This window comes from Amblyomma americanum, chromosome 6, assembly GCF_052857255.1.
Source record: "Amblyomma americanum isolate KBUSLIRL-KWMA chromosome 6, ASM5285725v1, whole genome shotgun sequence".
Classification (NCBI taxonomy): Eukaryota; Metazoa; Arthropoda; class Arachnida; order Ixodida; family Ixodidae; genus Amblyomma; species Amblyomma americanum.
Window position 1 is genome coordinate 63,757,756 of NC_135502.1, and position 24,671 is coordinate 63,782,426.

At 47.6% G+C, this 24,671-nt stretch overlaps 1 protein-coding gene and 1 non-coding gene across 2 annotated transcripts; both read right to left on the minus strand.

Moving 5' to 3' along the window:
* Positions 1–1,324: 1,324 nt before the first annotated feature.
* On the minus strand, positions 1,325–11,875 carry LOC144095309 (cholinesterase 1-like). The gene is made up of 6 exons (XM_077629083.1): positions 11,797–11,875; positions 8,836–9,023; positions 6,838–7,164; positions 5,293–6,338; positions 3,561–3,801; positions 1,325–1,571 (listed from the first exon to the last, which is right to left on the minus strand). Exons 1-6 carry the CDS (start codon positions 11,873–11,875, stop codon positions 1,392–1,394), a joined length of 2,061 nt encoding a protein of 686 aa, XP_077485209.1. The 3' UTR covers positions 1,325–1,391.
* Positions 11,876–22,758: 10,883 nt separating this feature from the next.
* TRNAS-UGA (transfer RNA serine (anticodon UGA)) lies at positions 22,759–22,832 on the minus strand. Its single transcript has one exon. It is a non-coding gene; the product is annotated as a tRNA-Ser (tRNA).
* Positions 22,833–24,671: the final 1,839 nt, after the last annotated feature.

Here is a 24,671-nt window from a genome sequence, read left to right on the forward strand (position 1 = left end):
CGCAGCAAGGAAAAGGTGAACTGTGATGCATACAAGGGAGACACGTTACTGAATTAAGTCGCAGCCATTACCTGTCCATCAAGATTCCACCAAGAGTTAACGCAGCTGATGTTAGATTAGAACCTCATGTTATATCCGTAGTTCCACCCCTTATGTAATACCCACGAATAGGGGTCTTTAAGGAAATAAACAGAACTGAACTGAACCGGCGTTTCTTAGCCCCTAATTTTAATTTCCACATCAAACCCCTTTTATAACCCCTACCGAACCCACCGTCTTTATCATGATGAAACGAAAATATCTCAGAAAGAATACTATTGAATTTTCTATGAGTATCCATCTGCGAGCACAAAAAAATGACACGCACAAAGGATTAACAGCAGCAGGCAATGAATGCGCATGCATTACTACCGTATCAACAAGTAGGCTCGCATGAACAACACCCAGATGGTACAAAAGGTGCTTGCAGCTACAGTGCACAGAAAGGATCATTGTCATTCCATCATTTTTTGCTATGCAAGGCTTTACCTTTTTTATTTTTCACCGTTTATCAAAGACAAAATAAAGAGTCTTCGTAAGCAGTGAGTCTGGGGTTTGTTGCACTAAAAAAGTGCCATTAGACAGCCTAAGCGTTCCCGTTGTCTGCTTCGCCGTGCAAGGACAGGTGCGAATGTTGTAGAAAGCCTGCATCAGAAGCAAGACTTATGTCGTGTACAACACGCGTAGAAGACAACTTGCGGTACGTCTGACTAAACTGATATTTTGGCTATGGCTCGTTTGACACATTTTAACGGACAGGTTAGTGTACAAATGAGGTAATCGGGACATATATATTGCATGCCTTGCCAGCACCTTCTGAAGCTGTGGCGCTGAGTCATTGAGCACGAGATAGTCGTTTGAAATCCTACCTAGAGTCAAAGTGAAATAATCCAAACATGAAAACAATTGTATCCACTTAAATGCGGACAGTAAGTTAAGAAACAATCGCAAAAGGCGATATCCAAAGAAGCCGTACTTGCAAAGTGAAAAAAAAAAAAAACACTGGCAGTAGAGGCTTGATGGTGTTGCCGCAAGTACGGGAACATTGTAGCTCTGTCTGGTGCTTCTAATATCTTCACTGTTTTCAAACTCCTAGGCTTTCCTGTAGTTTTAAGAAGACAAGCATAAGCTTGAACAGGGTGAACATTTCGGCGGCTACGAAAATGAAGGACACCGAAAGTGATACCTGCTAGTGCTCGACAATAAAGAGAAAACTAGCGAAAAGGATGAGTTTGTTTTTCTTTGTTTTTTCTCTATAAAATCGCGATCATTTGGGATCAAACCAATTCTTCTGCGGCAATAAATGACAAAACTCTAGCCCATCGCGACGGTGACGTAGTGGAGGACGACAATTATGCGCCCTCTGAGATGTGTGTCCAGTTGAATCTCTGCAAGTTGTTGTCCTTGAGAAAGCCCGATAGGTATCTGGGCCACGTCGGGGACCTGCGGCCGCCCTCGGTGAGCCGTGTAATGGCAAGCTTGGGGTGCTTCTGAGAACTGTCTTGATGGAAGGGGGACTCGCCGGCGCTTGCCTGCGCGGACGAACAAAGCTGCAACGACGAATTCACTCTCACTTGCTCTACCATTCATTCTCCAATTCATTCCATTTAACTCATAATAACTCAGTAACTCCTTCATCGTGCCTAAAAGTCATTAACATCTTTTAATGACCCAAAAATCACTCACCAATATGAAAACGCTAACTTATTCCCGTTAATTCAGTATAACTCAGTAACTCCTTCTAAATTGCTCTAAATCACTCAGTAACTCGTTCTAAATAGCGTAAAAACACTCAGTAGATCAATCTAAATCACTCAAAATCACTCAGCAATGAGTTTAAATCAATTGAAGATACCCCACTAACTATTCCCAGTAAATTTAAAATCTCTAAGTCATTTCTACTAAAAGAAAATCACTCGCTCACTCATTTCACTAAACTCAAGTACCTTTCTGACTCGGTCTAATTAACATAAAATCACTCAAATTTATTTCAGTTAACTAAAAATCACCCACTGACTCATAACAATTAACGGCAAATTAGTCACCGAATCGTTCCAGTTATTTCGGAGCAACTGATTCGAATTAACTTTAAAATGAATAACTTAATCACGAGCTTTTAACTTACTGCCAGCAGTGCCAGCTATGTACTGTACAAGTAACATCAGGGCATTATGGCTCCATAGCACGTAATTAACCAACTCAATTCTGCCTTTAAAATGAATTCCTAACGAAACGATGACTTACGTGTTTACGATTTTTAGCGGCAAAACAAGGACAATTGGTTCCAAGGCATAACTGTCTAAAAGATTAGCGTTTTCGTTCATCACTTAGTCGGTCGAGAAATGAGCAGGCTTCATAGTCAAATGCAACTAAATAAATTGGCGTTCCGTATATAGCCAGCACAAGAATGAGAGACAGCATGAGCTCTGCTCAAATCATGCCCACTTCATTATTAACAGCTACTATGTGGATGAAACACATAGTTAATGTGCGGGGAAGGTTCTTGTTACTGGCTTCTGAAACAATACCATGAGTGCTGAAGGCTGTGAACTGAAGTTAATCTCTTTACTCAGAATGTTCATTTATTTTACTCGTGGTGGCGGAACTTTCCGGCTGTAGCTACGGCTTCGTGGGCGCCCTGCATACCCAGATAGCCTGAAATTGAGTCGGCCCGAAATGCTGAAGCGCAAGTTTGTTTCAAGGGTGTCTAATATATAAGGTCAAATTAAGTTGTTTTTCAACCCTAGTGCTACCCCTGTAATAATTCTATGCGAGGCTAGAGGTAATGAATACAAAGTATTCGCCAGCATAAAGGAATGACGGGCTGCATTGAAAGCCGATGGAAGAGATACGCATTACCACACTGGGTATATTTTATTAAAAAAAACAGCTAAGGCCGGCAAGATAACGTACTGGTACCTGCAACGAATAAAAGCTCTTCGTGTTTTGGTACCCCGCACGCGGTAGTGGTTTGTTCGAAGTAAGCTTCTTTCTAGACCTCTCACTTAGCCGCACCTCGTTGACGAGCGCGTGTTACTGAAAGAAGGTCAAAATCATTTTACACACCGGTAAATGTTATGACTATTCGCTATTCCACAATCCACAAATTATCACCCTACGGGCCCTAGGACTAAATCTAAAGGGCGCGTGAGCTTAAGCCGCTAATACGGAAGCTTCACCTGCGTGCAAACGATGGAAATAAATTAATTCCCATAGAAGAGGGTTCAGTCAGTGCTTGTGACTGCGTATATTCTCCATTCTGGTGCGGCCGCTGGGTCTTACGAACAATAAGCGGAAGGGTGAGACCCATTGGCTGAAATATTAGTTTGCCTGATAACATCGCCACCGCTGAAGATAAGCAGTGCTACCATTGCTAGCTTGACTAAATATGTCAGCCATGCAATCGCGGCATGTAAATTACAGGAGACGTTTGCTTTGAACTGACTTGCTAAGGCAAGCTGTGCGACGGCGGTCGTACGTCGCCTCCAAAATACAGATAGTCTGTGATAGGCTGTGCTAACCTTCATGCGCTGCTGCTCGACGCGACTACCCTTCCAGGAGCTGGTGTAGCCGCGCGAAGTTTCCACGGCGTCACCGGTGACATGCGCGAAGACAGCGTCCCACACGCGGCAAGCTTCACCGTATGGCAAGCCCGACCGCACCACCAGCGTCGTGTCGTTCTCCACCACCAGGGTGTGGTAGTCGTCCTCCGCTAGTTTCGTCCATCGCACAGGCAGCGACCGACGGCATCTGACCGGATCGCTGCAGAGTGAGCGCTCATCGTTTAGCGTCAGTTACACGCAGATATGCTATTGCACAGTGGGCGTAATTCGTGACAAAATTTCTTTTAGCTCAACGTCAAATGGACATAAATGTGAATGAAAGGTGCTGAATGTGCTGAAAACTTAATTGCGACAAAAGTTACGATGAAGACAGGGCTTCATATCAAACTGCAGAAATATGAAAATGGAGTTCTATGTGCGCTAGATTTCGACAACGCGTTTGCAGTGTGCCAGACGTTCTTATATTTGAGCGCAGTTTGTAGAAAAAGTTTTCGGAGCGTTACCTGGGCATAATCCTGACATAATTCAACATCCAACTTTCTAGCAAATTTATAATAAAGGCTTTTCGTGCATTCAGTATAAAAACACTACTCCTAACACAAATTTCTTAGGATCAGTGCCTTGCTCCGCAGGTTAGACTCGTTTAGTTGATCTTGAGCTCACTGCCTAACCATGCCGCTCTGAACCTCTAAGCCTAACCGCGCTAAGGAATCTTGTTGTTCAACACGTTTAACTGCGCAAAGAAACGAAGATAGAGAACAAGAAGGCACGACACGGGCCCGTGTAGTGCCTTCTTGTTCTCTGTCTTCGTTTCTTTGCGCAGTTAAACATGATTCCCTACCAACTCGCCCAGTTTTCCGCTCTTATTGTTACTCAACCGTAGTTACCAAAGGTACTTCTATTTGCGAGCACGTTTCGTATCGCTGTATTTATAGAACGTGTGCACTGCCCCCGTGGGCTCATTTTGACTTTCAGTGCGCAATTTCTTACCATATCGAGGTGTTTTTAGTCGCCGGCAGCACCCATTAGCGCCACAATTTATCGTGAAAACGGGAAGTGCATGGCTTTGCTGCATTTTTCGACACTATTTGTGTGCTTATGTTGCAAATCACCATCCGTTTCGCCATCCGTGGTACTGACGAGACACACACCTAAGCAGAAAAGTGGCGCATATCGTTGTTCAACTCAAAGTGTTGTTTTCTCAAGCACAAAAGACCTCTCGCGGTCTTTTTGTAATAATTAGAACGCATTTTTCATTGAGGTGCTCAAAATTCTTTCATGACCTAACACTTTTTGTTTAAAAACTGAGTAAATTCATTTACTGTATTACTCAAAATAATTTCCACCCGCAACGGTACTACTAATCAAAAGTATAGCTGGCCATCTGTAGAGAAATAAGCTAGCCTTCTGGTTTCGCGAAATCAAAAAACAAAAAAAGATCAGCCAGGCAGGTGAACCTTAAAGCAAAATTCACTAGCCGATCGTGTGTTGCAAGCAAAACCGTGTGCGATGGCCTGTTGAGGGATGCGCATTGTTTAGTGATGTTTTTTACTTGCACAGTACGTAACCTGAACAGCTGTTGTAGAAACTGAAGGTCACTACATTACGACAACGAGACTCACTCATAGGCTATGGAATAGGAGTGCGGCAACAAGGAGGGAAAGGAACAAAATCACGTTCAAAATCCTACCCTTTGGCAGCGAAGCAGGATAACAAGCTGGCCATCTTCTTGGACAGCAGTATCTCGGTGTCGGCCACACTGATTTTCCCCAGGCGCAGATTCTGCACGTTGCCCGACACGTACAGCCAGTCGAGCATCTGCGGCGCTCCCATCCAGTTGGGCCACCAGCGAAAGTCGGGGACGTGCCGGAAGTGGTAGACGTACACGTCGCCGCCTCCGCCAGGTCCAGTGCGTGCGTAGCTCTCCAGAAATCTCCTGACGGGGCAGTGCACCGCGAAGTCGCCGATGGCACGCGCAAGAGAGCCTATGGCACTCCGGCTGTCGTTGCGCCGCATGTACGCCCCAAGAATATCCTCGCCTATTGTGACGCCGTGGTGTTTCAAGTAGGCCTCTAAAATGTGGGCGGCAGTCTCATTGTCGAGCTCATTCTCGTGCTCGACGCCGTAGTAGTTCAGCAGCGCGCTGGTGTAGGCGCTACCTTCGTTCTCTGTAGTACCGACGAGGATACTCTTGCGTCGGTTTTCGAAAAGATGTTTACTCGCCCGATAGGAGTTTCCGTACAAGGTGGACCCGTTGTCAGCGGAAGTTATGTGTGGAAAGGAAGGGCTGAACGCTGCCACTGCCCCGTTGAGAGTCGCCTCTCGTTGATTGAGGACCAGGCTGTGCAGGGACTTGCTTCTCAGACAGCTGGTAATGCGTTCGGTGGTGTCGTGGCCGTTGTGATCTACGCTGCAGAGAAGCTGGTGAGAGATGTCGCGAATGACCGTGTTCGCGTGTCGGGGAAGAAGTCGGTACGGGGAGCCGCTCAGAAGGATGGCCCTAAGGAACAGCGGCGAGCTTTCCGGAGAGAGCAGGTGAAAGCCCACGGCAGTAGCGCCAGCCTCGTGCCCAAGAAGAGTGACCTTGTTTGGGTCGCCGCCGTAGAAAGCGATGTGTGACTGCACCCACTGAAGCACGAGGACCTGGTCTGCGAAGCCCGCGTTGCTCGATGTGTTTTCACCCCGCAGATTGTAGAAGCCGAGTAGACCGACACGATAGTTTGGAATAACGATCACCTGAGGAACATAAAAATGTGTTTTTTTTTGTCAAACCGCGCACGTGGTTTAAATTCAGCGTTTTGAATGAAAAGGTTTACTTTTTATGTACCGGGCCAACAGGAGTGTCGAACTTTCATGATGCACCAACAAGACCAGTTAGGTATTTGCTAGGTCAGCAAAAAGTTGAAGTTCCAGAGCTTTTGTAAGAAAACGTCACTGTATAGGTTCTGCTTATGTATCTTCACCGTAACCAATGATGGTACATATATAAACTAGCGCTCAATCTTTCTAGTCTGTACAACCATCGCGGTCCGAAAGCTGCAGAACACATACACGGTACAGATTGTAAAGGAGTGAGTGGTCGACTATCAATGCTGCACAATCGCTATTGATTTGTCGTGAGAAGCTAAGGTTAATTGTCCGAATGGGGGGAGGGGGGACACTTTGAGGCCGCTGCAACTAACCGCCTGTTAAGGTGTCGGCACTACAGCATCAAAAACGCCTGGTCTTTCCATACCTGATTCCACAGGGACGCCATAACGGCTCCGTCAAAGAACTCGTGGTGGCTGCTTCCGCCGGACACGAAGTTACCGCCCACTAGCACAACGACGACGGGCTTGAGGATGCTACTGTCAGGCCTGAGGGTGCTGCTCTCGTCTTCCTCTCTGTCGAACGGAGACCAGACGTTGAGAAAGAGGCAGTCCTCGAACTCCTCAGCCGCCGGGAACGGGTGCGATGGAAACGCGCTGTACGAGCTTTGCGCACAGGGCCTCGGGTGCTCGTGCGCTTCATCCTCGGTGTGCTTGGCCGCGTATGGCTCGGCGATGCTGAAGCGCTCTGGAACCTGCGTCCCAAACCGAACAGCGCAGACTGAAAATAGATCTCGAAATGGCTCTGTTTAGAGGTGCGTGAAGAAAACTGCTAATGACAATGAGAGTTCCAGCGAACACACCCCTGACTTCTTGCAAACTTTGTGCAGTGACTGATTACTTCCAATCAAATGGTCAGAAGGGAGCTATGAGTGCTAGCTCTTGGTACCCACAGAAGCTTCGCTAAAGTGGGGGTAACAAGAGTTCTCAATGTTCAGATTCAGTAACCTTGGTGTCGTTATGGGCAGAGAGGATATGAAGTGGATATGCGCAAAGGGGATGGTGGACTGTGGGAGGTGAAGGCAGGCTGTGTATAGAGAGAAAAAGTGGCGAGAGAGCACTGTAGCAAGTGCGATGTGTCGACACAGTGAGTAATAAATTGAGAGCTAAACTCTGTTCAGCAGTCGAGAGCAGTGATTGCTTATTAATATTGAATTGTCGAGTGCTTCCTTGGGCGAATGCACGGGTGAAACGCAGGAATGTCCGCAGCTCTGATCGATTACAGGTAGCATACGGCGTTGTGAACGAACTACGCTTCAATTTTAAGGGGGCAGCTGTGATGGCCTCGAACCCGAAAGCTCGGTCTCTGCGAAGTCTCCACAGCAGGAAAGTGCGGAAGCAGGCACGCAGTTCAAATGCCCGGCCTGCGGTTGCGCGGCGAAAGATAAAAACAAGGTAGAAAATGTGCACTATAGATATTTTTCCCCAGCAGTGATACTGAGTTTCTCTTAGCGTCTGTGCTTACGATGGTAGCTAATCCAAACCACTGTCTAAAAGAATACGTAGTTGTGGCTATGACATCAATGGCAAACTGACAATGCTCTTTAAAAATCATCGCATCAATGATGGAGAAATTATGGTGATTCGGTTCAAGAATTTCCAACGAATTATGGCCGAGAACGGTTTGAGAGAGAAAACTGTCGTGTACAGGTGAAAATAAATTGCGCACCCTAGCAGCAGCGCAGATTTGGTATTGTAGCCAAATGATCTGGACACGTATAGAGGTCTTGAACATAAATATATAAAACCGCTGAAGCTGAAACGTGGTGCTTGTAGAAAAACAAACTGTGCGTGTAGGAAATCTTTACCACTAAATAGCCTCGAAGTTGTAACAGCGTCAGCACACTACAGGCCCCTTCCCTCCAACATTTTTCTTTGCTGAATTTATTAAGGTATGGCCTCTTAGACAACGATAACTAAAAAACAACAACAAATGCCACGCGTACAGCTTTGTACACATTGAGCGTTGCGTTGATCACATTTGTTAACGGCTTGGATCACACATACCATTAAAATGAACCCTGAGTTTTAAAGGCCCGCCGTTAGCTTCACAGAAAAACTGGATATTTTCTCACCATTTACATGCTCTTCCGATGCTGGAGCAGACCTTTCTGTGTACTTCTGCAATAAGAACCACTAGTGCGCCGACTTAGTGCTGCTTTCTTGTTGTTTTCCTGTTGCTTTCATGTTGTGCTAACGAAGTAGGACAATAGAAGCGACGGATATTTCGTACCACTTAACCGTCCCTGTTCGTCTCTAAGAAAGCGCACTGCTGAAATCATAGTTCTTTTTCTTGCCTGGTGGCTCCAGATAAGAGCGTCGAAATGTTTAAACCAGGCTCCCGTGAGCAGCACCTGTAGCCTTACCATAGCGTAGCGGAGGTTCAGGTACTGCACCACATCGCGGTCCATGACGCTGAGCAATGTCCCGCCGTGCAGAAGCTTCGACTTGTAGTTCAGGTACGAGCGCCTGTGCCTTCCGGCATTCAACTTCACCACGATCTGAGTCAGTGCGTACGCCAGCAAGGCAAACACCACCAACGCCGTTGTGGCCGCTGCGACAAAAAGCGCAACACGTAACTACATCAGCGCTCAGTCAGATGGGTAGAGTTTTCATGCCTAAATTTTTAAAACTGTGTTTATGATTGGCCAACTTCTCTCCGTCCCGTCCGATAGCTAAGATTGCAGTATAGTTCGCGCGCCCAAAATTTGGTGAGGAGGTTACATGACTAGTGATCATTTCTTACTTCTCAATTAGAGGAACTAATACTGCTAGTATTGCACAGTAGGTTTCTTTCCGCGCTACCAACCGAAGAGACATACCTTGAGTGTTTGCGGCGACTTCACAGATTTTATGTTAGCACCTGCTTGATGATGTAGTGGAGCCAATGCTTTCTGGACATACAAGTTTTTCATGATCTTTCTGCCACATTAATGCAGAGAGCTTAAGAGGATATCGCCAAAAAGTTAAGCTAGTCTGTACGGTTTGCGAATAGAGCAGTTATAGAAAAACAAGAACCGTGACGCAGTTGCTCCGCGATCCCAGGCCCCGCCATGGAATCTTTAGCTTCTAACTGTCGCCTCGTTCCTAAATGGGCTCGCGTGGTTTCATGGCAGCATTTCAGTGACATGTTGTAAGTGAAACTCACATGAACTAAGGAGCTACTCCTGCGCTGACGCACTAATAACAGTACGGGCTCCCGGCGTAAAACATTTGCTGTCTGCGCGCACTCTTACATCATTTTTTAAAGTTGTTTGTAAGATCAGGTCTCGAAGGAAGTTGGATCTTCTTTTGATATCCTCAAGGAACTGACTGCGCCGGGGATTATGAATTGCAGCAGGCAAACAACTATAGAAGCACAGACAGGACGTCGCTCCATACGTAGTTTTGTATCTCACAATTTCTGAACTCACAAAGTCTTTACATTGAGGTTAACGCTTCTATTTTCGCACTGTTTTCATCTAATACTAGCAACCTGACGATGATCGTTTCGGCTAGAAGTGGACATGTTGAAGAACAAGGTAAATATTAAACGGTCGCGAACTGAGCATTTGAGAAAACGGCGCGAATAAAAGAACGCAATTTTGCACAGTAGAATGAAGACCCTGCTGGAAAAAGTGTAGGCGCACATATTCCTGCGGGGAGGATACATATTTGTTGGAGTTCTACCGCAAGAAAAGGACTTAAAAGAAGAGCAGCTTTTATGCAGAACTCCAACAGTCCACTGAGCGACATCGATCCAACGACCGCTGGAAGTTATTGACCTCTGGCCTTGGGCAACCACAGAATTTTTCATGGGCTGTAAAGTATGTAGCGCTTAAAGGCCGCAGTATTTAGCCCCGAGGAGTCAAGTGACATTGAATTTTTTTGTTCTAACGCAACCAGATCTTCTCTAAAGCAATGTAGACCCATGATTCCGACTTAGAGCCATGCAGTACAGTGTCCCATGCAAAGAATTCACTCGTTGACAGAACACAGCGTTGCCATCGTAAAGACGGGTGAAAAAGCTCTTTACGAACCGAATGCTTTCTTCTCGCACCCGCTTTCGGGGCGAAAGTGCACGCCGCTGTCATTCTGTCAGCTAACGCGAACCTTGCACAAAACTCTCTGGGAAAAAATTCGCAGCAAACAAGAATGTCAGCTTGCAAAAATATTTGTTTGGCAGCTTGGATTTTGCAGTGGCTTAGGTAAGTCCTATTTCTTTAGAAATAGCAGCATGACGATGACAGGTCCATTCTTCCATGGAACGAGATGTGGGCGTTCACTTGCAAAGCACAAGGTAGCACCTTTCGCATCGAGATTTCATTGGCTCTCTTTAGGAAGCTTCGTTCCAAAGGAAGCGATGTGACTGCTCTGATGTGAACGATTCGCGAATGGTTACAAGGATCCGTGCACCGACATTCGAATGCAAGAGCCAAACATGGCTTCGTGAATAGCCTTTTAGGTGTTTCATGGCAGCGGTTTTAGTATACGCAGCGTGGATTGGTAGAAGCACGGGAGAGTATTTTTTTTTACAGAATATGAGAACGCAGAGGCTGTTCAGTGCTGGCGCGACTGCACTTCGATATTTTATTTTTGTAATGTCTCGAGTGCGACGCAGTAGATAATGTGAAAGCCAGGTTTCCTGTCCAAAGTGTCGTGCGTTTGCACAACGCTTCTAAAACCAAGGAACGCAACAAGCAGAACAGCGCACTCAGCGAGTTGGTAGACTTAAATAGGCTCAGCCGATAACGAAAAGAAGAGCCTGACAAGAAGTGGAGGAGAGCGCACAACTGCATTTCTTTGGAGTGGCACGAAAATATTCTGCACAAAACCCTCTGCACTGCCGTGTCTACTTGTAGATACGGGAATTTTTTTGGTCGTTGCTGTCACTAAGCCACTCACATTGTGTTCGCTAGCAGTGAACCCAGCGAAATGCATTGAGCAGCATTTGTGTCAGCAAGAGGCATTACTTTCGAGAGGTTTTACATCTGACATCTTAAAATTTGAGACGTGATGAATAGCGGTATTAATTTATTTCAAAACTCGTTAAGCACTAGAATGCTGTATAAGGATAAAAAGAATTTAGATTTTTGGTAAGCGCTGCAGCAAATCTCGCAAAGAAAACCGAAGAAACGAAGGGCCCAAATCGAAAACCTCAACTTCACCTCACATGTGTACGCTTTTCACCTTGGGTCCCAGTAAAGCGCAGGACAGCAGCACTTAGTTTTAAACCGCAGCGACGCTTGCCTGCGGCCTACACGCTATTTTTTTTCTTCGCAGTACTACCGACCGGCATGCTAGAATAGGGCCAGAACATAAGAGAAGAGAAGAGATCTTATGCTCACCTACAATGTTGTAGTTTTTGCGGGGAACCACACTGGGAGGGATGACGGCGTGATGGTCTCTGTCGCTGGGATGCTCCATTTGGTCCTGGATTACATATACACCCTTTTCATAAACTGGTTGTCCGCGATCAAGCAATTCCAGTAATGGCGAAGCGTTCGGCAATGCGCGTGCACGAACAAGCGCTACTTCTTTCTCAACATTTCAAAACACAGAACGTGCCCTCCGTGCGATAAATCAGGGCTGCAGATGCATCTAGAAGAGCAGAAGGCAACAATTACCCTCCTTTATTTCGTCATGCCAATGTAATCAAGTTTGCTGTAGATAATTTTTGAGAAGATAATTGCAACAGATACTTCAAGGTCCATTCAAAGTGAGCAGAATGCGACTATTTGTAGTTTTCTTGACACCGTATACTTCTTCATTATAGGATGAAAAAAGCGCAGCGTTCAATTGTCGCAACCGAGTACCAGACATTCGCATGCACTAAAATGCGAGAATATTTGTGCGAACTGGTATGTGCAATAATAAAAGCCGCATTTTTTATTCCTACATTGGCACAACAACGGCCGTAAGACAACGGTGTTAGTCCAATTGGTACTGGTGCTTTTACTTTTCTTCTTCTCTTAAAAAGGAGTACAAGCAGAAAATAATTTATCTCTTTCCTGTGTTTGTGGTCCTTTTAGGTTGCGTTCTGAGATGCTTCCAAGCCAAAGTAGCCGTTTTGAACTACTCGATTCAAAAACTTTTTTCTCTGCAGTTTTTTCGCCTTACACAAGCATAAACCTCCAAACAAATAATCTAGAATTCAACTCCGGACGTGCGTTTCTTTCAAGATTGCATTTTTTGACGTTCCGAATTCAAATTTACCCTCTAAAAAGCTTTCACACGAAACAAAAAGCGAAACAGGAAGTTAGTGAACTGCCCTGTTGCTCATGCGCGCCAAAGATCGCGCGTCAGCAAATGTTAGGTTCGTCGCGTCATCACTGACGACTTTCTCTTCGAGTAGAGAAAAAGGTTGCTTGAAATACCTCCGGATCGATGGTAGAGTTCTGCTCCACCTGCTGCAAAGAAAAGGTGTTGAAAAGAAAATGACGTCTGAATTTTAATTATTCTTCGTTTAGTTGTTCACTGTCGCTTCTGTCTTCTGTGAAGCATCATCACGAGCGTACTTTACGTAATTCGGTGTGACCGTTTCTCAACTGATAGACGAATTTTAAATCTTTTCCTGAGGCAAATGACCGTTGTAAACGCTCTAAGCGTCCATGATTGCAAAGCATCTGGTTGCTTGCATTATTATTTTATACTTCTAAAATATTTGAGGAAGACATAGTGGCACTTGCAATGGAGTGTGAACTTATACGAAAGATAACGAACGTTAGCATTATGTGGCAATTAGTGGATTTATTGGCAGACCTGGCAGCGTCAATACTGCTGCTTTTTCTTGCAAACCAACTCCTTTCAAGTTTCGTTGCTGTGCTCACGAACCTGCAACTTGGGACAAAAGAGGAAGACATACTGCCTACTCTCATTACATGCGCAGCCTAGTGGACAAGGTACCTTCTTTGCACAAAATAAAATGAAACACAGATGGTATAGGCTTGCAACGGCGAGATGAGAGCACGCCCGCGCAGCGTGTCGCTATCATATCCGCGTAATAGCCTTGCGTAGAAGCATTGAGACGCTGATTTTTTTCGATAAAGTAAAGGTTACCTCCTCGTAATTACACATGGCTATGAGAAGGTTTAGTATTACTGGAAACCCATTAAGGGAGCTCGCTGCAAGGAGCGCGTCGAAGTGAAACACCGTCACAAAACGGCTGCGCTCAGCGTGGGTGAGCCAGCATCCGGTAGCATTCTGTTGCGGTAAAACCAGAGCGGACAAGAAATATTTGTCCCATTGCTATTGAAGCTAAAAAAAGGCTTCAAGGTTTGGGTGCAACAGCAGGCAGCATTTAGGCGGTCAGAATCTTGTTAGCCCAGACGGCGCGCGTTGGCTTCTCTAAGGTTTTACAGTGCCGGCGCGATTATATAGCGTCCCGGAAGAAAGCTGCTCTGGAGCAACCATAGCCATAACTGAACAATCCGCACCATACACGGTGGTGTCTGGGCCAAGACAACGTTTATTGCTTTCATGCGGATTAATATAGGCGTTGTGCGAAACGGTTACAGAAAGGCTGTGAGGAGCACAGCGGCGATAACTGTTGCCTTAAGCGGGAGGAGGAGGACAGCGGCGATAACTGTTGCCGTAAGCTGGCGTGACGTCATTCCGATGTAGCTTCTCGTTCACCCTACGGTACACAGCGGTCTGGGGATTCTCGTGTCCGGCCCGACCGGTGCAATGCTCGCGTCGGGGTGCTTGGGGCAGCCTCGCGTATTTCTGGCCCCTGTCCCGGTGTGCCAACTACTTGGAGGTAGGCGGTTCCATCTTGGCGCTCCGGTTCACCGACTCCGTCGTCCCGGTCATGCTCCCCCACACGTGGCTTGATCTGGTCGGTGTGTCGACGAATGTTCTCCCCCTCTGGACCATCGGCGTTCACCATGCGAGTGCCCTCCGATGACGTGATTCGGGCTGGGATCCATGGCTCGCCTCGCTCGAAGTTCTTTACCCAGACAGGTTCCCCCGGCCGCAACACACCAGGAACGTGGCGGTCAACTGGAGACTGCGCAGCGAGAGACCCCGGCGGAGCTACTTTGTTGTCCAGTCTGGAACGGAGCTCATAGCCGATAAGGAGTTTCACTGGGGTACTTCCCCGTGGCCTGCGCGGTCCTTCGGTACCTGTGGAGAATCCTTGCCAAGCGTGTTTTCAAAGACTCATGGACGTTCTGCTTCAAAAACTCTTTTACAGTTCGCACGGCGCGTTCCGCGAGCCCGTTGGACGGCGGATGATACGGTGCTACCCGGAGATGTGTTATGTTATTCAGCTTCATAAACTACCGAAATTCAGCACTTGTAAATTGCGGGCCATCATCAGAAACCAGCGTACGGGGCAATCCGAACGTGCCGAACAAGGTGCGCAGGGCTTCTATGGTGGCGTGGGCTGTGGTGCATTTCAGGGGTACTGCTTCGATCCATTTACTATGCGAATCCACAACGGTCAGTAGCATGTGTCCATCGATCGGCCCCGCAAAGTCAATATGCAGACTGGACCAACGCTCGCCCGTTTCTGGCCGTGCGACCGGGGATTGCTTGGGGGGCATAGGCGCTGCTTGTACGCAACTGTGACACGACTTAACCATGTTCTCAATCTCGTTATCAGTCCTGGGAAACCACAGCAGGGAGCGGCCTAGCCGCTTCAATGAGCAAATACCTTGATGGGAATCATGCAAAAGGCCTAACATTCCCGCTCTTGCGCTGTTAGGCACGATTACGCGATGGCCGCAGTATAGAAGCCCATGACTCCACGTTATCTCAGCCTTCCGGTTGAAGTATGGTCGCAAATGCAGGTCCTTGGGCCCCAAGTTTCTTGGCCATCCTTCTCGCACCCATTTTTGCACCTTTGCTAAGTCGTCATCGTGCGAGATTAGAGCGGCCAGTTGCTTCGCGGACATAACACCGTCATTGAGCAACAAATACTCGCCATCCCCGGTTTCTTCCAGTGTCTCTGGCTGAGACGTTGCGGAAGTAGGAAGTTGGCTAAGGGCTGTTGCCGTATGTGTGAGGAGGAGGGAAGCGGCGATAACTGTTGCCGTAATCTGGCGTGACGTCATTCTGATGTAGCAATAACAAAGCTCTTCGTTTCTTAGAATTATATTTATTTAAATAAATTGTGAAAACAAACGACAAAATAATGTTTTTATATTACGCTTTTTTTGTGTTTGCAGGCCACCAAAACCGGTTGCAAGCGCATGTCTTTTGCCAGCAACACTGGTTTTCGCAGCGGTGGGAAACGCGCAGCGGCGATGCATGTGAAACGAAAGCTCGCGAACCGCTTGGCAGCGCCGCGCCGCTGTTCGCTCTGTTCGCCACTTCGCTTGCATGTGAAGCGCCCTTAATGCTGGCAGCACCGGTTGGCACCGATGGCCTGCACGACCGGTTCGTTCTTAACAAGCGCTGCCTCTGAACACCTAAATTTTAAAGCCTACAGCATCGCGCATGTCAATTAAAAAAGGCTACCACTTTGCCATGTTATTGATTCTGATGGCTTGCTAATACATTCGTTTTTTTTCTCGCTAATAAAGGAGGCTCCGAAGATCTCCTTCTCAGTTCTCATCCTAGACCTGCCTTGAACGCCCCGTGGCGCAAAAATTGGAGTGCACTCGTTACGCAGCTTACAATAATCGGGCAATTGTCCGTATCCTGCAATGGCTCAAATCTTGGATGGTGCTTCGCGAGCCCGTCGTTGAGACAGCGCACTGTCCGGCCGCTGTAACTCTTCAATTGCTCAAGGGGATTCTGGAAACCACGTTCGCGGAGCAGACAACCAAACTAATGCAGTAACCCCTCCAGAAGAGCCGCCGCAGTGGCTCAGTGGTTACGGTGCTCGGCTGCTGACCCGAAACACGCAGTTTCGATCTCGGCCATGGCGGTCGATTTTGATGGGGCCAGTGTACTTTGCGATGTCAGTACGCGTTAAAGAACCCCAGCCTGCCAAATTATCCGGACTCCTCCACTATAGCGTCCCACATAGTAAGTCGCTTTGGGAAGTTAAGCCACATAAAATAAAAAAAACCTTCGAACAGGCACCTTTTGCTGTTGCTTAACAGTAACAAAACGCGGTACCGTTCCTGCTGCTGTTCCATGCATGCACAATGGCCGCGGCTTCCGACAGCTGGCCTGTACTCGCTGCATTCTTCGCAGTGACGTTCACTAAATTCAGTGCGTGAGATTTAAACGACGATCAAAGCTCTCTATTATTCTTACGGAAAGCGTCTGCAGCACTAGAAGCACTGCCTTACCACTAGATGAGCCGTCGCGGTGGCTGAGTGGTTATGGCGCTCGGCTGCTGGCCCGAAAGTCGTGGGTTCGATCCCGGCCGCGGCGGTCGAATTTCGATGGAGGCGAAATTCTAGAGGGTCCGTGTACTGTGCGATGTCAGTGCACGTTAAAGAACCCCAGGTGGTCGAAATTCCCGGAGCCCTTCACTACGGCGTCTCTCACAGCCTGAGTCGCTTTGGGACGTTAAATTCCCATAAACCAAACCATAAACCAAACCTTACCACTAGATGATGATTGATTTTTATGGCGCAAAAAAAGGGCGTCTATGGCCTAAAGAGTGCCATGGCACAAGATATTTTCGATTACTCAAGGCGGGGTCTGTGGTGTCCGGCTTATCGCTGCAGTCCTTAATGCGCAGGCGCGCAAAACGAATAAAAGGCGTGCGCCGCAAGCGGCGCGCGGGCTTATCTCCCCCAGCCACACACCGACGAACATGTGGCAATAAACGTCGCTTTGCCCCTGGAAACTTGTCTGCTCCTTCGCATGAACCACGCAACACAACAAGGTCAAAGACCCATTTTAAAGTATTTCACCCCTGATTAGCCGAGCACCAAGACAGGGGAAAGCTTGTACCCATTGTATCACCGGTGTGTACCCGGCGGCACTGGAAATTGAGCACCGCACCTCCCGCATGCGAGGCGGATGCTCAACCACTCGGCCACGGCTGCGGTCCAGCACTACCGCTAGATACAGCCCAATGTTGACATAGGAACCGCGATATTTTGGTGTGCAATTGGACGGGATCACTTTGCGCAGATGGCTGGTCTAGTGTTTCATCCCCCATCCCCTGGGCAGCAGGTTCCAGGAACGTCCTATTCGAAGCCAACCGGTAGCGGCTTCAGCTGTCGACTGCAAATGAGCCAGTAGCAGCCGCAGAGCATTGGACGGTGTGTCCTGCTGCTTGTCGAGCTGCCTTTTCTTCCAGAAATTGCCCTTTCGGGGCTCCCGTGCAGGGAAGGAAGTCAAGACTCCGAAACAAAGGCACGAAAATATACGAGTCTCCCGCAGGGGGAAGGCGGGGAGTGAAGGGGAGGGGGGTAGGCTGCTCAAAACATATATACGGAGACACGCCCAGTCTGACTGATGCCAATATCGTAGATAATTTATGGAAAAAGCCTGCGTCGGGGTGTCGCTTATTACGACGTCCATCCCCTGTCGTTCGCACCTGGCAGTTAGGTGCGTAAAACACGCGGAACGCTAGGACGAGAGCACGCCTGCGACGGGACCTAACTTCCGGCACGAGTCAGCTCGCTGAAACATATTTTCTCCGTAATAAGCACCGTGTCGCCACATTTTTTTTACCTTTATCAGGCGGCGTGACACAGTGCTAGTACCGCATCGCTACAAGCCTCTTTTTCACCTAAATCCCACGTTGACTCTTTGCGTCGCCTGGTTAGCCTTGACCCTTTTCATGAGGCTATTTGTAACTGACGTAACTGTTTTATTCGCATAACCTGTTTTTTGTATGCTCCCCACTTCTTGCAAACATTTTCTGGATCTTCCATGGGCAGGGCATCTCATGAGTGCCGAGCATACATTTGAAAGCAGTTCCTCTTTTTGTCAGCTTCGTGGAAAGCCTCTTACACCTCCGTCCCGACGCAGCCGACCATCATCGCACCAGGCGTCGGGATAGCGTCGGCTGGGCAAAGGGAAGCTCCCTCATAGGAGAAGCAGTAGTAACGTTGGGAGGGCCACATAGACGGCTACACGCCATTTCACGGAGCAGGTGAAAGCTCGGAATTCTAGCAGGCTTGCGAGTTGTTTTAACCGCACGTTTTGTCGCTTCCCACAGCAGACGCTCCTCCTGCCCTATCATGGTTCCCGCCAACGAAGCGCGCGGAGCATATATACGCCCGCTCTCGCCGCCTCCCCAGTCAAACGCCCGGGGATGGCTTTGCTCTAAGAATGCTGCGCGCGCGGGAAGACCTGGCCGCAATTCTTGGCGCTTGAAGATTTTCGCCGCCGATCCAGCCAAAGTCAGACCACTTCCCCGTCTGTTAAGTCGGCAGCCCTTATTACATAGCTTTTTACTACCCCGGAATGCCTCGTTAACGTTTTGTAGCTAGCTGGCATATTCCGCACGTTATTTGGCATTGTAATAAACAGCACCTTGGGGCGCACACCTTGTTGTCCCTCGATTTGCTCTTTCAAGCACGAACCACTCGGCGGCTACCGGACAAAGAAGGTCCATCTGCGGAGTGGGAGTGCTGGGCGAAAGACTGCCCTCGTATCTCCACAATGGGAGTTAACGTGGGGCAAGGGATTGGATACAAGGAACCACAGTTAAGCCAGTGCACGGGATGCCCGCACGGACAATAGCAGCCTTAGGCCTGAGCTGAATTCGGAGTGGTAGTAAGGCTGGTATACCTCATAGACAGCGAGAATGCGTAGCAGAATGAAGGAACTGCCATGCCGCATCCCAGACACCATGATCAGGAACCTCGGGAGTAAGAAGATCGGGGCTATCAGAGATTACATAAATGAACATCTGTGTTCGAAGGAGGTGCTTCCGGCAGCGTGGAAGCAGAGCGTGATAGTAACTGTTGTCAAGACGAGAAAAAAACCAAGCCTGGAAACGCTAAGTCCAATTTTAATACTTAAAGGAAAATAGCTCAAAAGACGGGTACAAGTGAAGAAAACAACAGGACCAGCGCTAACTCACAACTGAAGGTTTATTCACAAGAAACCAGGAATATAAACAGCGCAATCAAGCAGGATAACAAACCAAACAAACGTGTAGCTATGTGAGATCTAGGGACCGAACTTCACTATTCATGCAGGCAAACCGACGGGCTGCTAACGCACAATCTATTTTTGGTAGTCGGGGTCGTAAATTTCTTCATAAAAACTCCGTGTACTTATCCGTCGTTGTGCTCCAGTCCCGGAAGACCCGTTGGCGCCATGGGAAGTCATTACACACTCACACGCCACCCGAAGGCGGTCTTTGAGGAATCGCCCTTGGTGCCACCATTCCGACGCAAAGATTTTGCACATACGGCGGGAATGTCCCTTGGATGGAGTGAAGTTCGGTTCCTCGATCCCACATAGCTGCATGTTTGTTTGCTTTGTTATCTTGTTTGATTGCGCTGTTTATATTCCTGGTTTCCTGTGAATAAACCTTCAGTTGTGAGTTAGCGCTGGTCCTGTTGGTTTCTTCACATGTCTCCGTCTTTTGCGCTATTTTCCCTTAAGTATGTATCACCAACTCGCCAGTCTTGCCATTGTGTTGATCGAATTTTCATTACACCATGCCTGGGCAAACACAACGAGAACGTGGCCCTCCAACAATTACAGAATTAAATAGACGACAACTTGATCACGCGTGCCATGTGAGCTTTCGAGTGGAGCTTTCTACACAGGACATATTCCTACTCCTAAAACAAGAAGCCCTAACGGGTATACCAAGAGCTAGTGAGCACATTTAAGGGCATTAGACCTCAAAGCATCCTTCGACAACGTGGCCTATGACGCCATTGTGACTGGGCTGAATGAGCTGAACTTTGAGAAACGCATTTTAAGTTATGTCCGGGCCTTCCTGGCTGACAGGATGGCCGCCATCGGCAAGAGACATATGCGCTCAAGCCCCATACGGGGACATCGCAGGGATCAGTTATCTCGCCCTTACTCTTCAAAATTGCACTGCGAATCCTCACAAGAAGCCAAAGACGCCATCTCTGGCATCAGATATACCGTATATGCTAAAGATATCATTTGGGCTCTCGCGAAGAAGGAAAAAAGCTATAAGAAGCAGCGTCATGCGTTAAGCTCTTCGTATCGGAGTGCGCCCTCGGCTGTTCGCCAGGAAAATCCGAAATTCTGCGACTGCATAGACCTCGTTACACCAACCACTCCAGTTTACGTGTAGTTATACGAGAAGTCAAGATTCCAGAAGTGCCAAGAGCCAGAATTCTGGGTGTATGAATCCAGAGCGAACAAGAGTGGACCACACAGTCCGGCTGCAGAATACCACCACGGCACAAATGATGCTCCGTGTCACGAACAGACTAGAAGGTATGCGAGAAGAGGAAACCCTCCGACTGGGCAACACGCTGGTGATTGGCCGTGGCACTAAGTCTTACGTGTCATTCTCTCAACAAAAGAGAAAAAAAGCAAGTTTAGGTAATGCTACGTAAGGTACACAAAATCGCGCTAGGCACCCCTGAAAAAACAGCTACCAAGAAACTCGAACAATTAAGATTCATGAACAGATATGATGAGAATCAAGGGACACTCCTGATAGCCCAACACAATACCTCCAGCTGACCAGCGGCGAGAGAGAGCCCTTCTGACCCCTGTTCGAAGCGCGGTGGACCCCGACGGAATCAAAAGAAAGGTGGACATGCCTTGGCAGGTCAGGCAACACCTGATGGTTTCTAGGATATTCGCGCTCATACAACAGAACATCCAGCAAGGACAGACAACAGCCCGGGCACATCACATCGACTCACGATACGGCGGCCAATCGAACACGGTTTACGTAGATGCTGCCTACTACGAAAACGTCAAAGATGCCGTATTAGTGGCCATCAATCACAGACAGGAGTAACTGGTCAGCACGTCGCTTAGAAACTGTACCTCCCCTGATTCTGAGATCACTGCGACCGCTCTGTCAGTGGCCGAAGTGAACCGCAGAAAAATATTATGAAAATTCGTCTCGACCTCACACGAAGCATGGAGCATTGCAAACGCGACCGAATCAACCAGCCAGCCGCTAAATTTCTCGCATGCCATTCGCCGAGCCGAGTGGCGCCAAATACCACACCACCATATGTGTCCCTAGACTTAAGGGCTTTGCAGACAAGGAAAAGGCAGACCGAGTTACGCGAGAATACACCGGCCGAGCCAGTTCGCCCATGCTCACACCCCTCACCTGGGCCTTCAAGGAGAGACTGGAATTCCTGCGACAAGGTAGGGAGATATACGCCTCACCACACAAAAAACAAACTTAGGAGGAATCTGTTGCCTCGATGCTTTCCGAACGATCACCTTTCAGAACTTTTTATATAGTCTAAAATTTAGCCGGACGCATTTAGATATTCGTGTCCCTGGTGTAACCAAACACTATCTCTATTACATGCCACATGGAAATGTCTTGAAATAAGAGCTATTGATCCCATACGCAATGCAAATATGGAGCAGTAGGAGGCGCAGTTGTGCAGCTCGAACTTGGATCCTCAGAGTAAACTGGTCAGCCGAGCCCAGCCCGGGCTTAAGTGGTCCAGGAAAGAGGACTCTACCCTGAATGCTCCACTGTGATGCTTTTACAGAATTAAAGTTAACTCTTTCTCTCTCTCTCTCTCTCTCTCTGCCGCGCAAGCTAGGTATTTGATGAGCATTACCGGAAAAAGCGTTCGAATGGTCAGTCATTAAGTACGCCGATGTAGAGCGAAGCCTACGTCGATGGAGAACCGCAAGCCAAAAGCGAGGGAGCTCGGAAGCCGGAAAGGAGGCCCAATTGGCCTTGCATATAGATGGCAATATTCTCTATCCTGTCTCTCTGGCTCCGGGAGCGAGGTGCCGTAATGAGCTGACTCGTTTACAGAACGGCACCGAGGCGCTGCTACACCGCGGAACGCGTTGGGCGCCGTTTGGTCAGCAGTGTTTTGTATGCATCTATCCAATCGGCAACGCCGACAAAAAAAAACGGCCACTCCTCTCTACTTTTTCAAAACGATGTGCTACAACCGGCCCAATAGCCACTCCCCCAAGCTAACAATCCTCACTCTTCGCCTAGAGGGCAACCTGTAGCTGAAAATACTGTGTTATATATATATATATATATATATATATATATATATATATATATATATATATATATATATATATATATATATATATATATATATATATATATATATATATATATATATATATATATATATATATATATATATATATATATATAGCAAACAGTCACCGAAACCAAGGGGCATAGGGGAATGTTTTTTTTAATCTTTTTTATTTGCTGTGCCAATCAATCGGTTTAAAGAAAATTACTTATAAGGCAGCAGAAAAAACAACAACCATGCCACCGGTGGGATCCGAACCCACGACCTCCGAATATCACGTCCGGTGCTCTTACCAACTGAGCTACGGCGACGGCCATCCAATCTGCTGCTCTGCTGGGTATTTATGTTTACTGGGTGTAAGCGAGCCTTGAGAGTGTTCACCAGCGCCACCCTCGACCATAGCGGCGGACGTAGCACGTCCTGTAATACCGCGAGCGTGACGTAGAACGTCATCTAACGGCGAGGGCAGAAAAGTTTCTTGAATTGTGTTATATATATATATATATATATATATATATATATATATATATATATATATATATATATATATATATATATATATATATATATATATATAACACAATTCAAGACATCTCATACACGAACGCCATACCGCACACCCATTTCCCAAAAAATCAGCCAGCCGCCATCATGGACACAGGCACTACCCAGGCAGCAACCCGGAGAACCACGAGCACCACCGAGGCAGAATGCCTGGCCATATCTGTGTACTTAGCATACATCTCCATCCTGCTCACAGACCACATGAATATCTGTACAGACTCCCAGCAGCATACAGGCTCTTGCGTAAAGCCACGGCTTTTCATCCTCAGCCCACGCCACGTGCGCTACAGCACCAAATCACCGTTATATGGGGCCCGATGCCTGAGAGTAGTGTTCGGGCGCCGGTAGATGGCCTTTCTAATTCCTAACCACATGCTCAGTCCAAAAACGAGCCTTGTGAATACCACACAGTTGTACAGCACAACAGGCGAAACCAGATCATATACCTCCCTCCCCACACCAGTCTAGAATACTTACAAAGTACACAATGGCAACAACTTCAAAAGAACTCATTCCCGTCCTTTAAGTTTGCCCACTTATCCCTGTCATACTACTCCCTTCGAATACTGTACCAGCTGCAGAGCCAGCCGCCACTCCATCGCTACAGTTACGAATGCCGACAGCCTATCTTTGTCCTGCAAATTCACTCACCCATACCAACCACCTGGGCAACTGCCATTCCGGCCAGAGAAGCCGGTGAACAGCTAAAGCTGATTGTCCAGGCTCGTCTCGTGCTAATTTGTAAAAGCGACAGAGCTGCTTTATTTTCAGACAAAAAGTACGAGCGCTAACAAGATTGTGATGGTAGCCTGAGTTCTTACCGTTACACTAACGCATTGAATTGATCATCGGGTAAACGATCATCAGCAGTAGAGGTTTGTGTTGGCAGGTTGCAAAAGTAAGTCTTCAAATTCATATAATTTGCACGAACGAAACTTTCAAAAGCGATTATCTGGCGCCTGCCTATCCGAGAAGCTCACGCCAATATGAAAAGTTCACGTGCGCTCCCTCATTGGCAGTGTTATTGACTTAGGAAGCTCGCGCCATAGCCCTGAAGCGGTAGCGGCAGTGGTCCAGGGTGATTAAGAAAGTCACAACTTTCTAGCTGTTGCTTGGGAGCCTCCGCCGTCCACTGGTATCATACGGAGGTTTCGTAACCGTGATGAGACAACAACGCAATTGAGCGTGTGTATGCGGAGCCATTAAGCGAAGACACTAATGCTCGACGTCAAGAGGCCGCCTGTTTTTACGCGTACAGTTCAGCAGAAGCTCTGGCTGCCTGGAACAACTGCTAAATAAAAGAAGAGATAACTAGAAATAATAACGCCAGCATGCTTTGTAGACGGCAACTCTGGAACCGAGCGAACAAGCACTTCGCAGGGAGTTGAAGGGAAGGCGGAAAAACAGCCGCTTTTCCTAACTAAATTGCGCGGGGGCCTAGGTCCACGTGCAGTAGCGCTGCGGACGACCGGTGCACTTAGACTGCAATGATGCAACGTGACTGTGAAATGCGCTGAAGCGCATTTGGGCGCCTGCGACATCGGAGCTTTAACGCCGACATTACTTTCGCGTAGGCACTTTTAGTT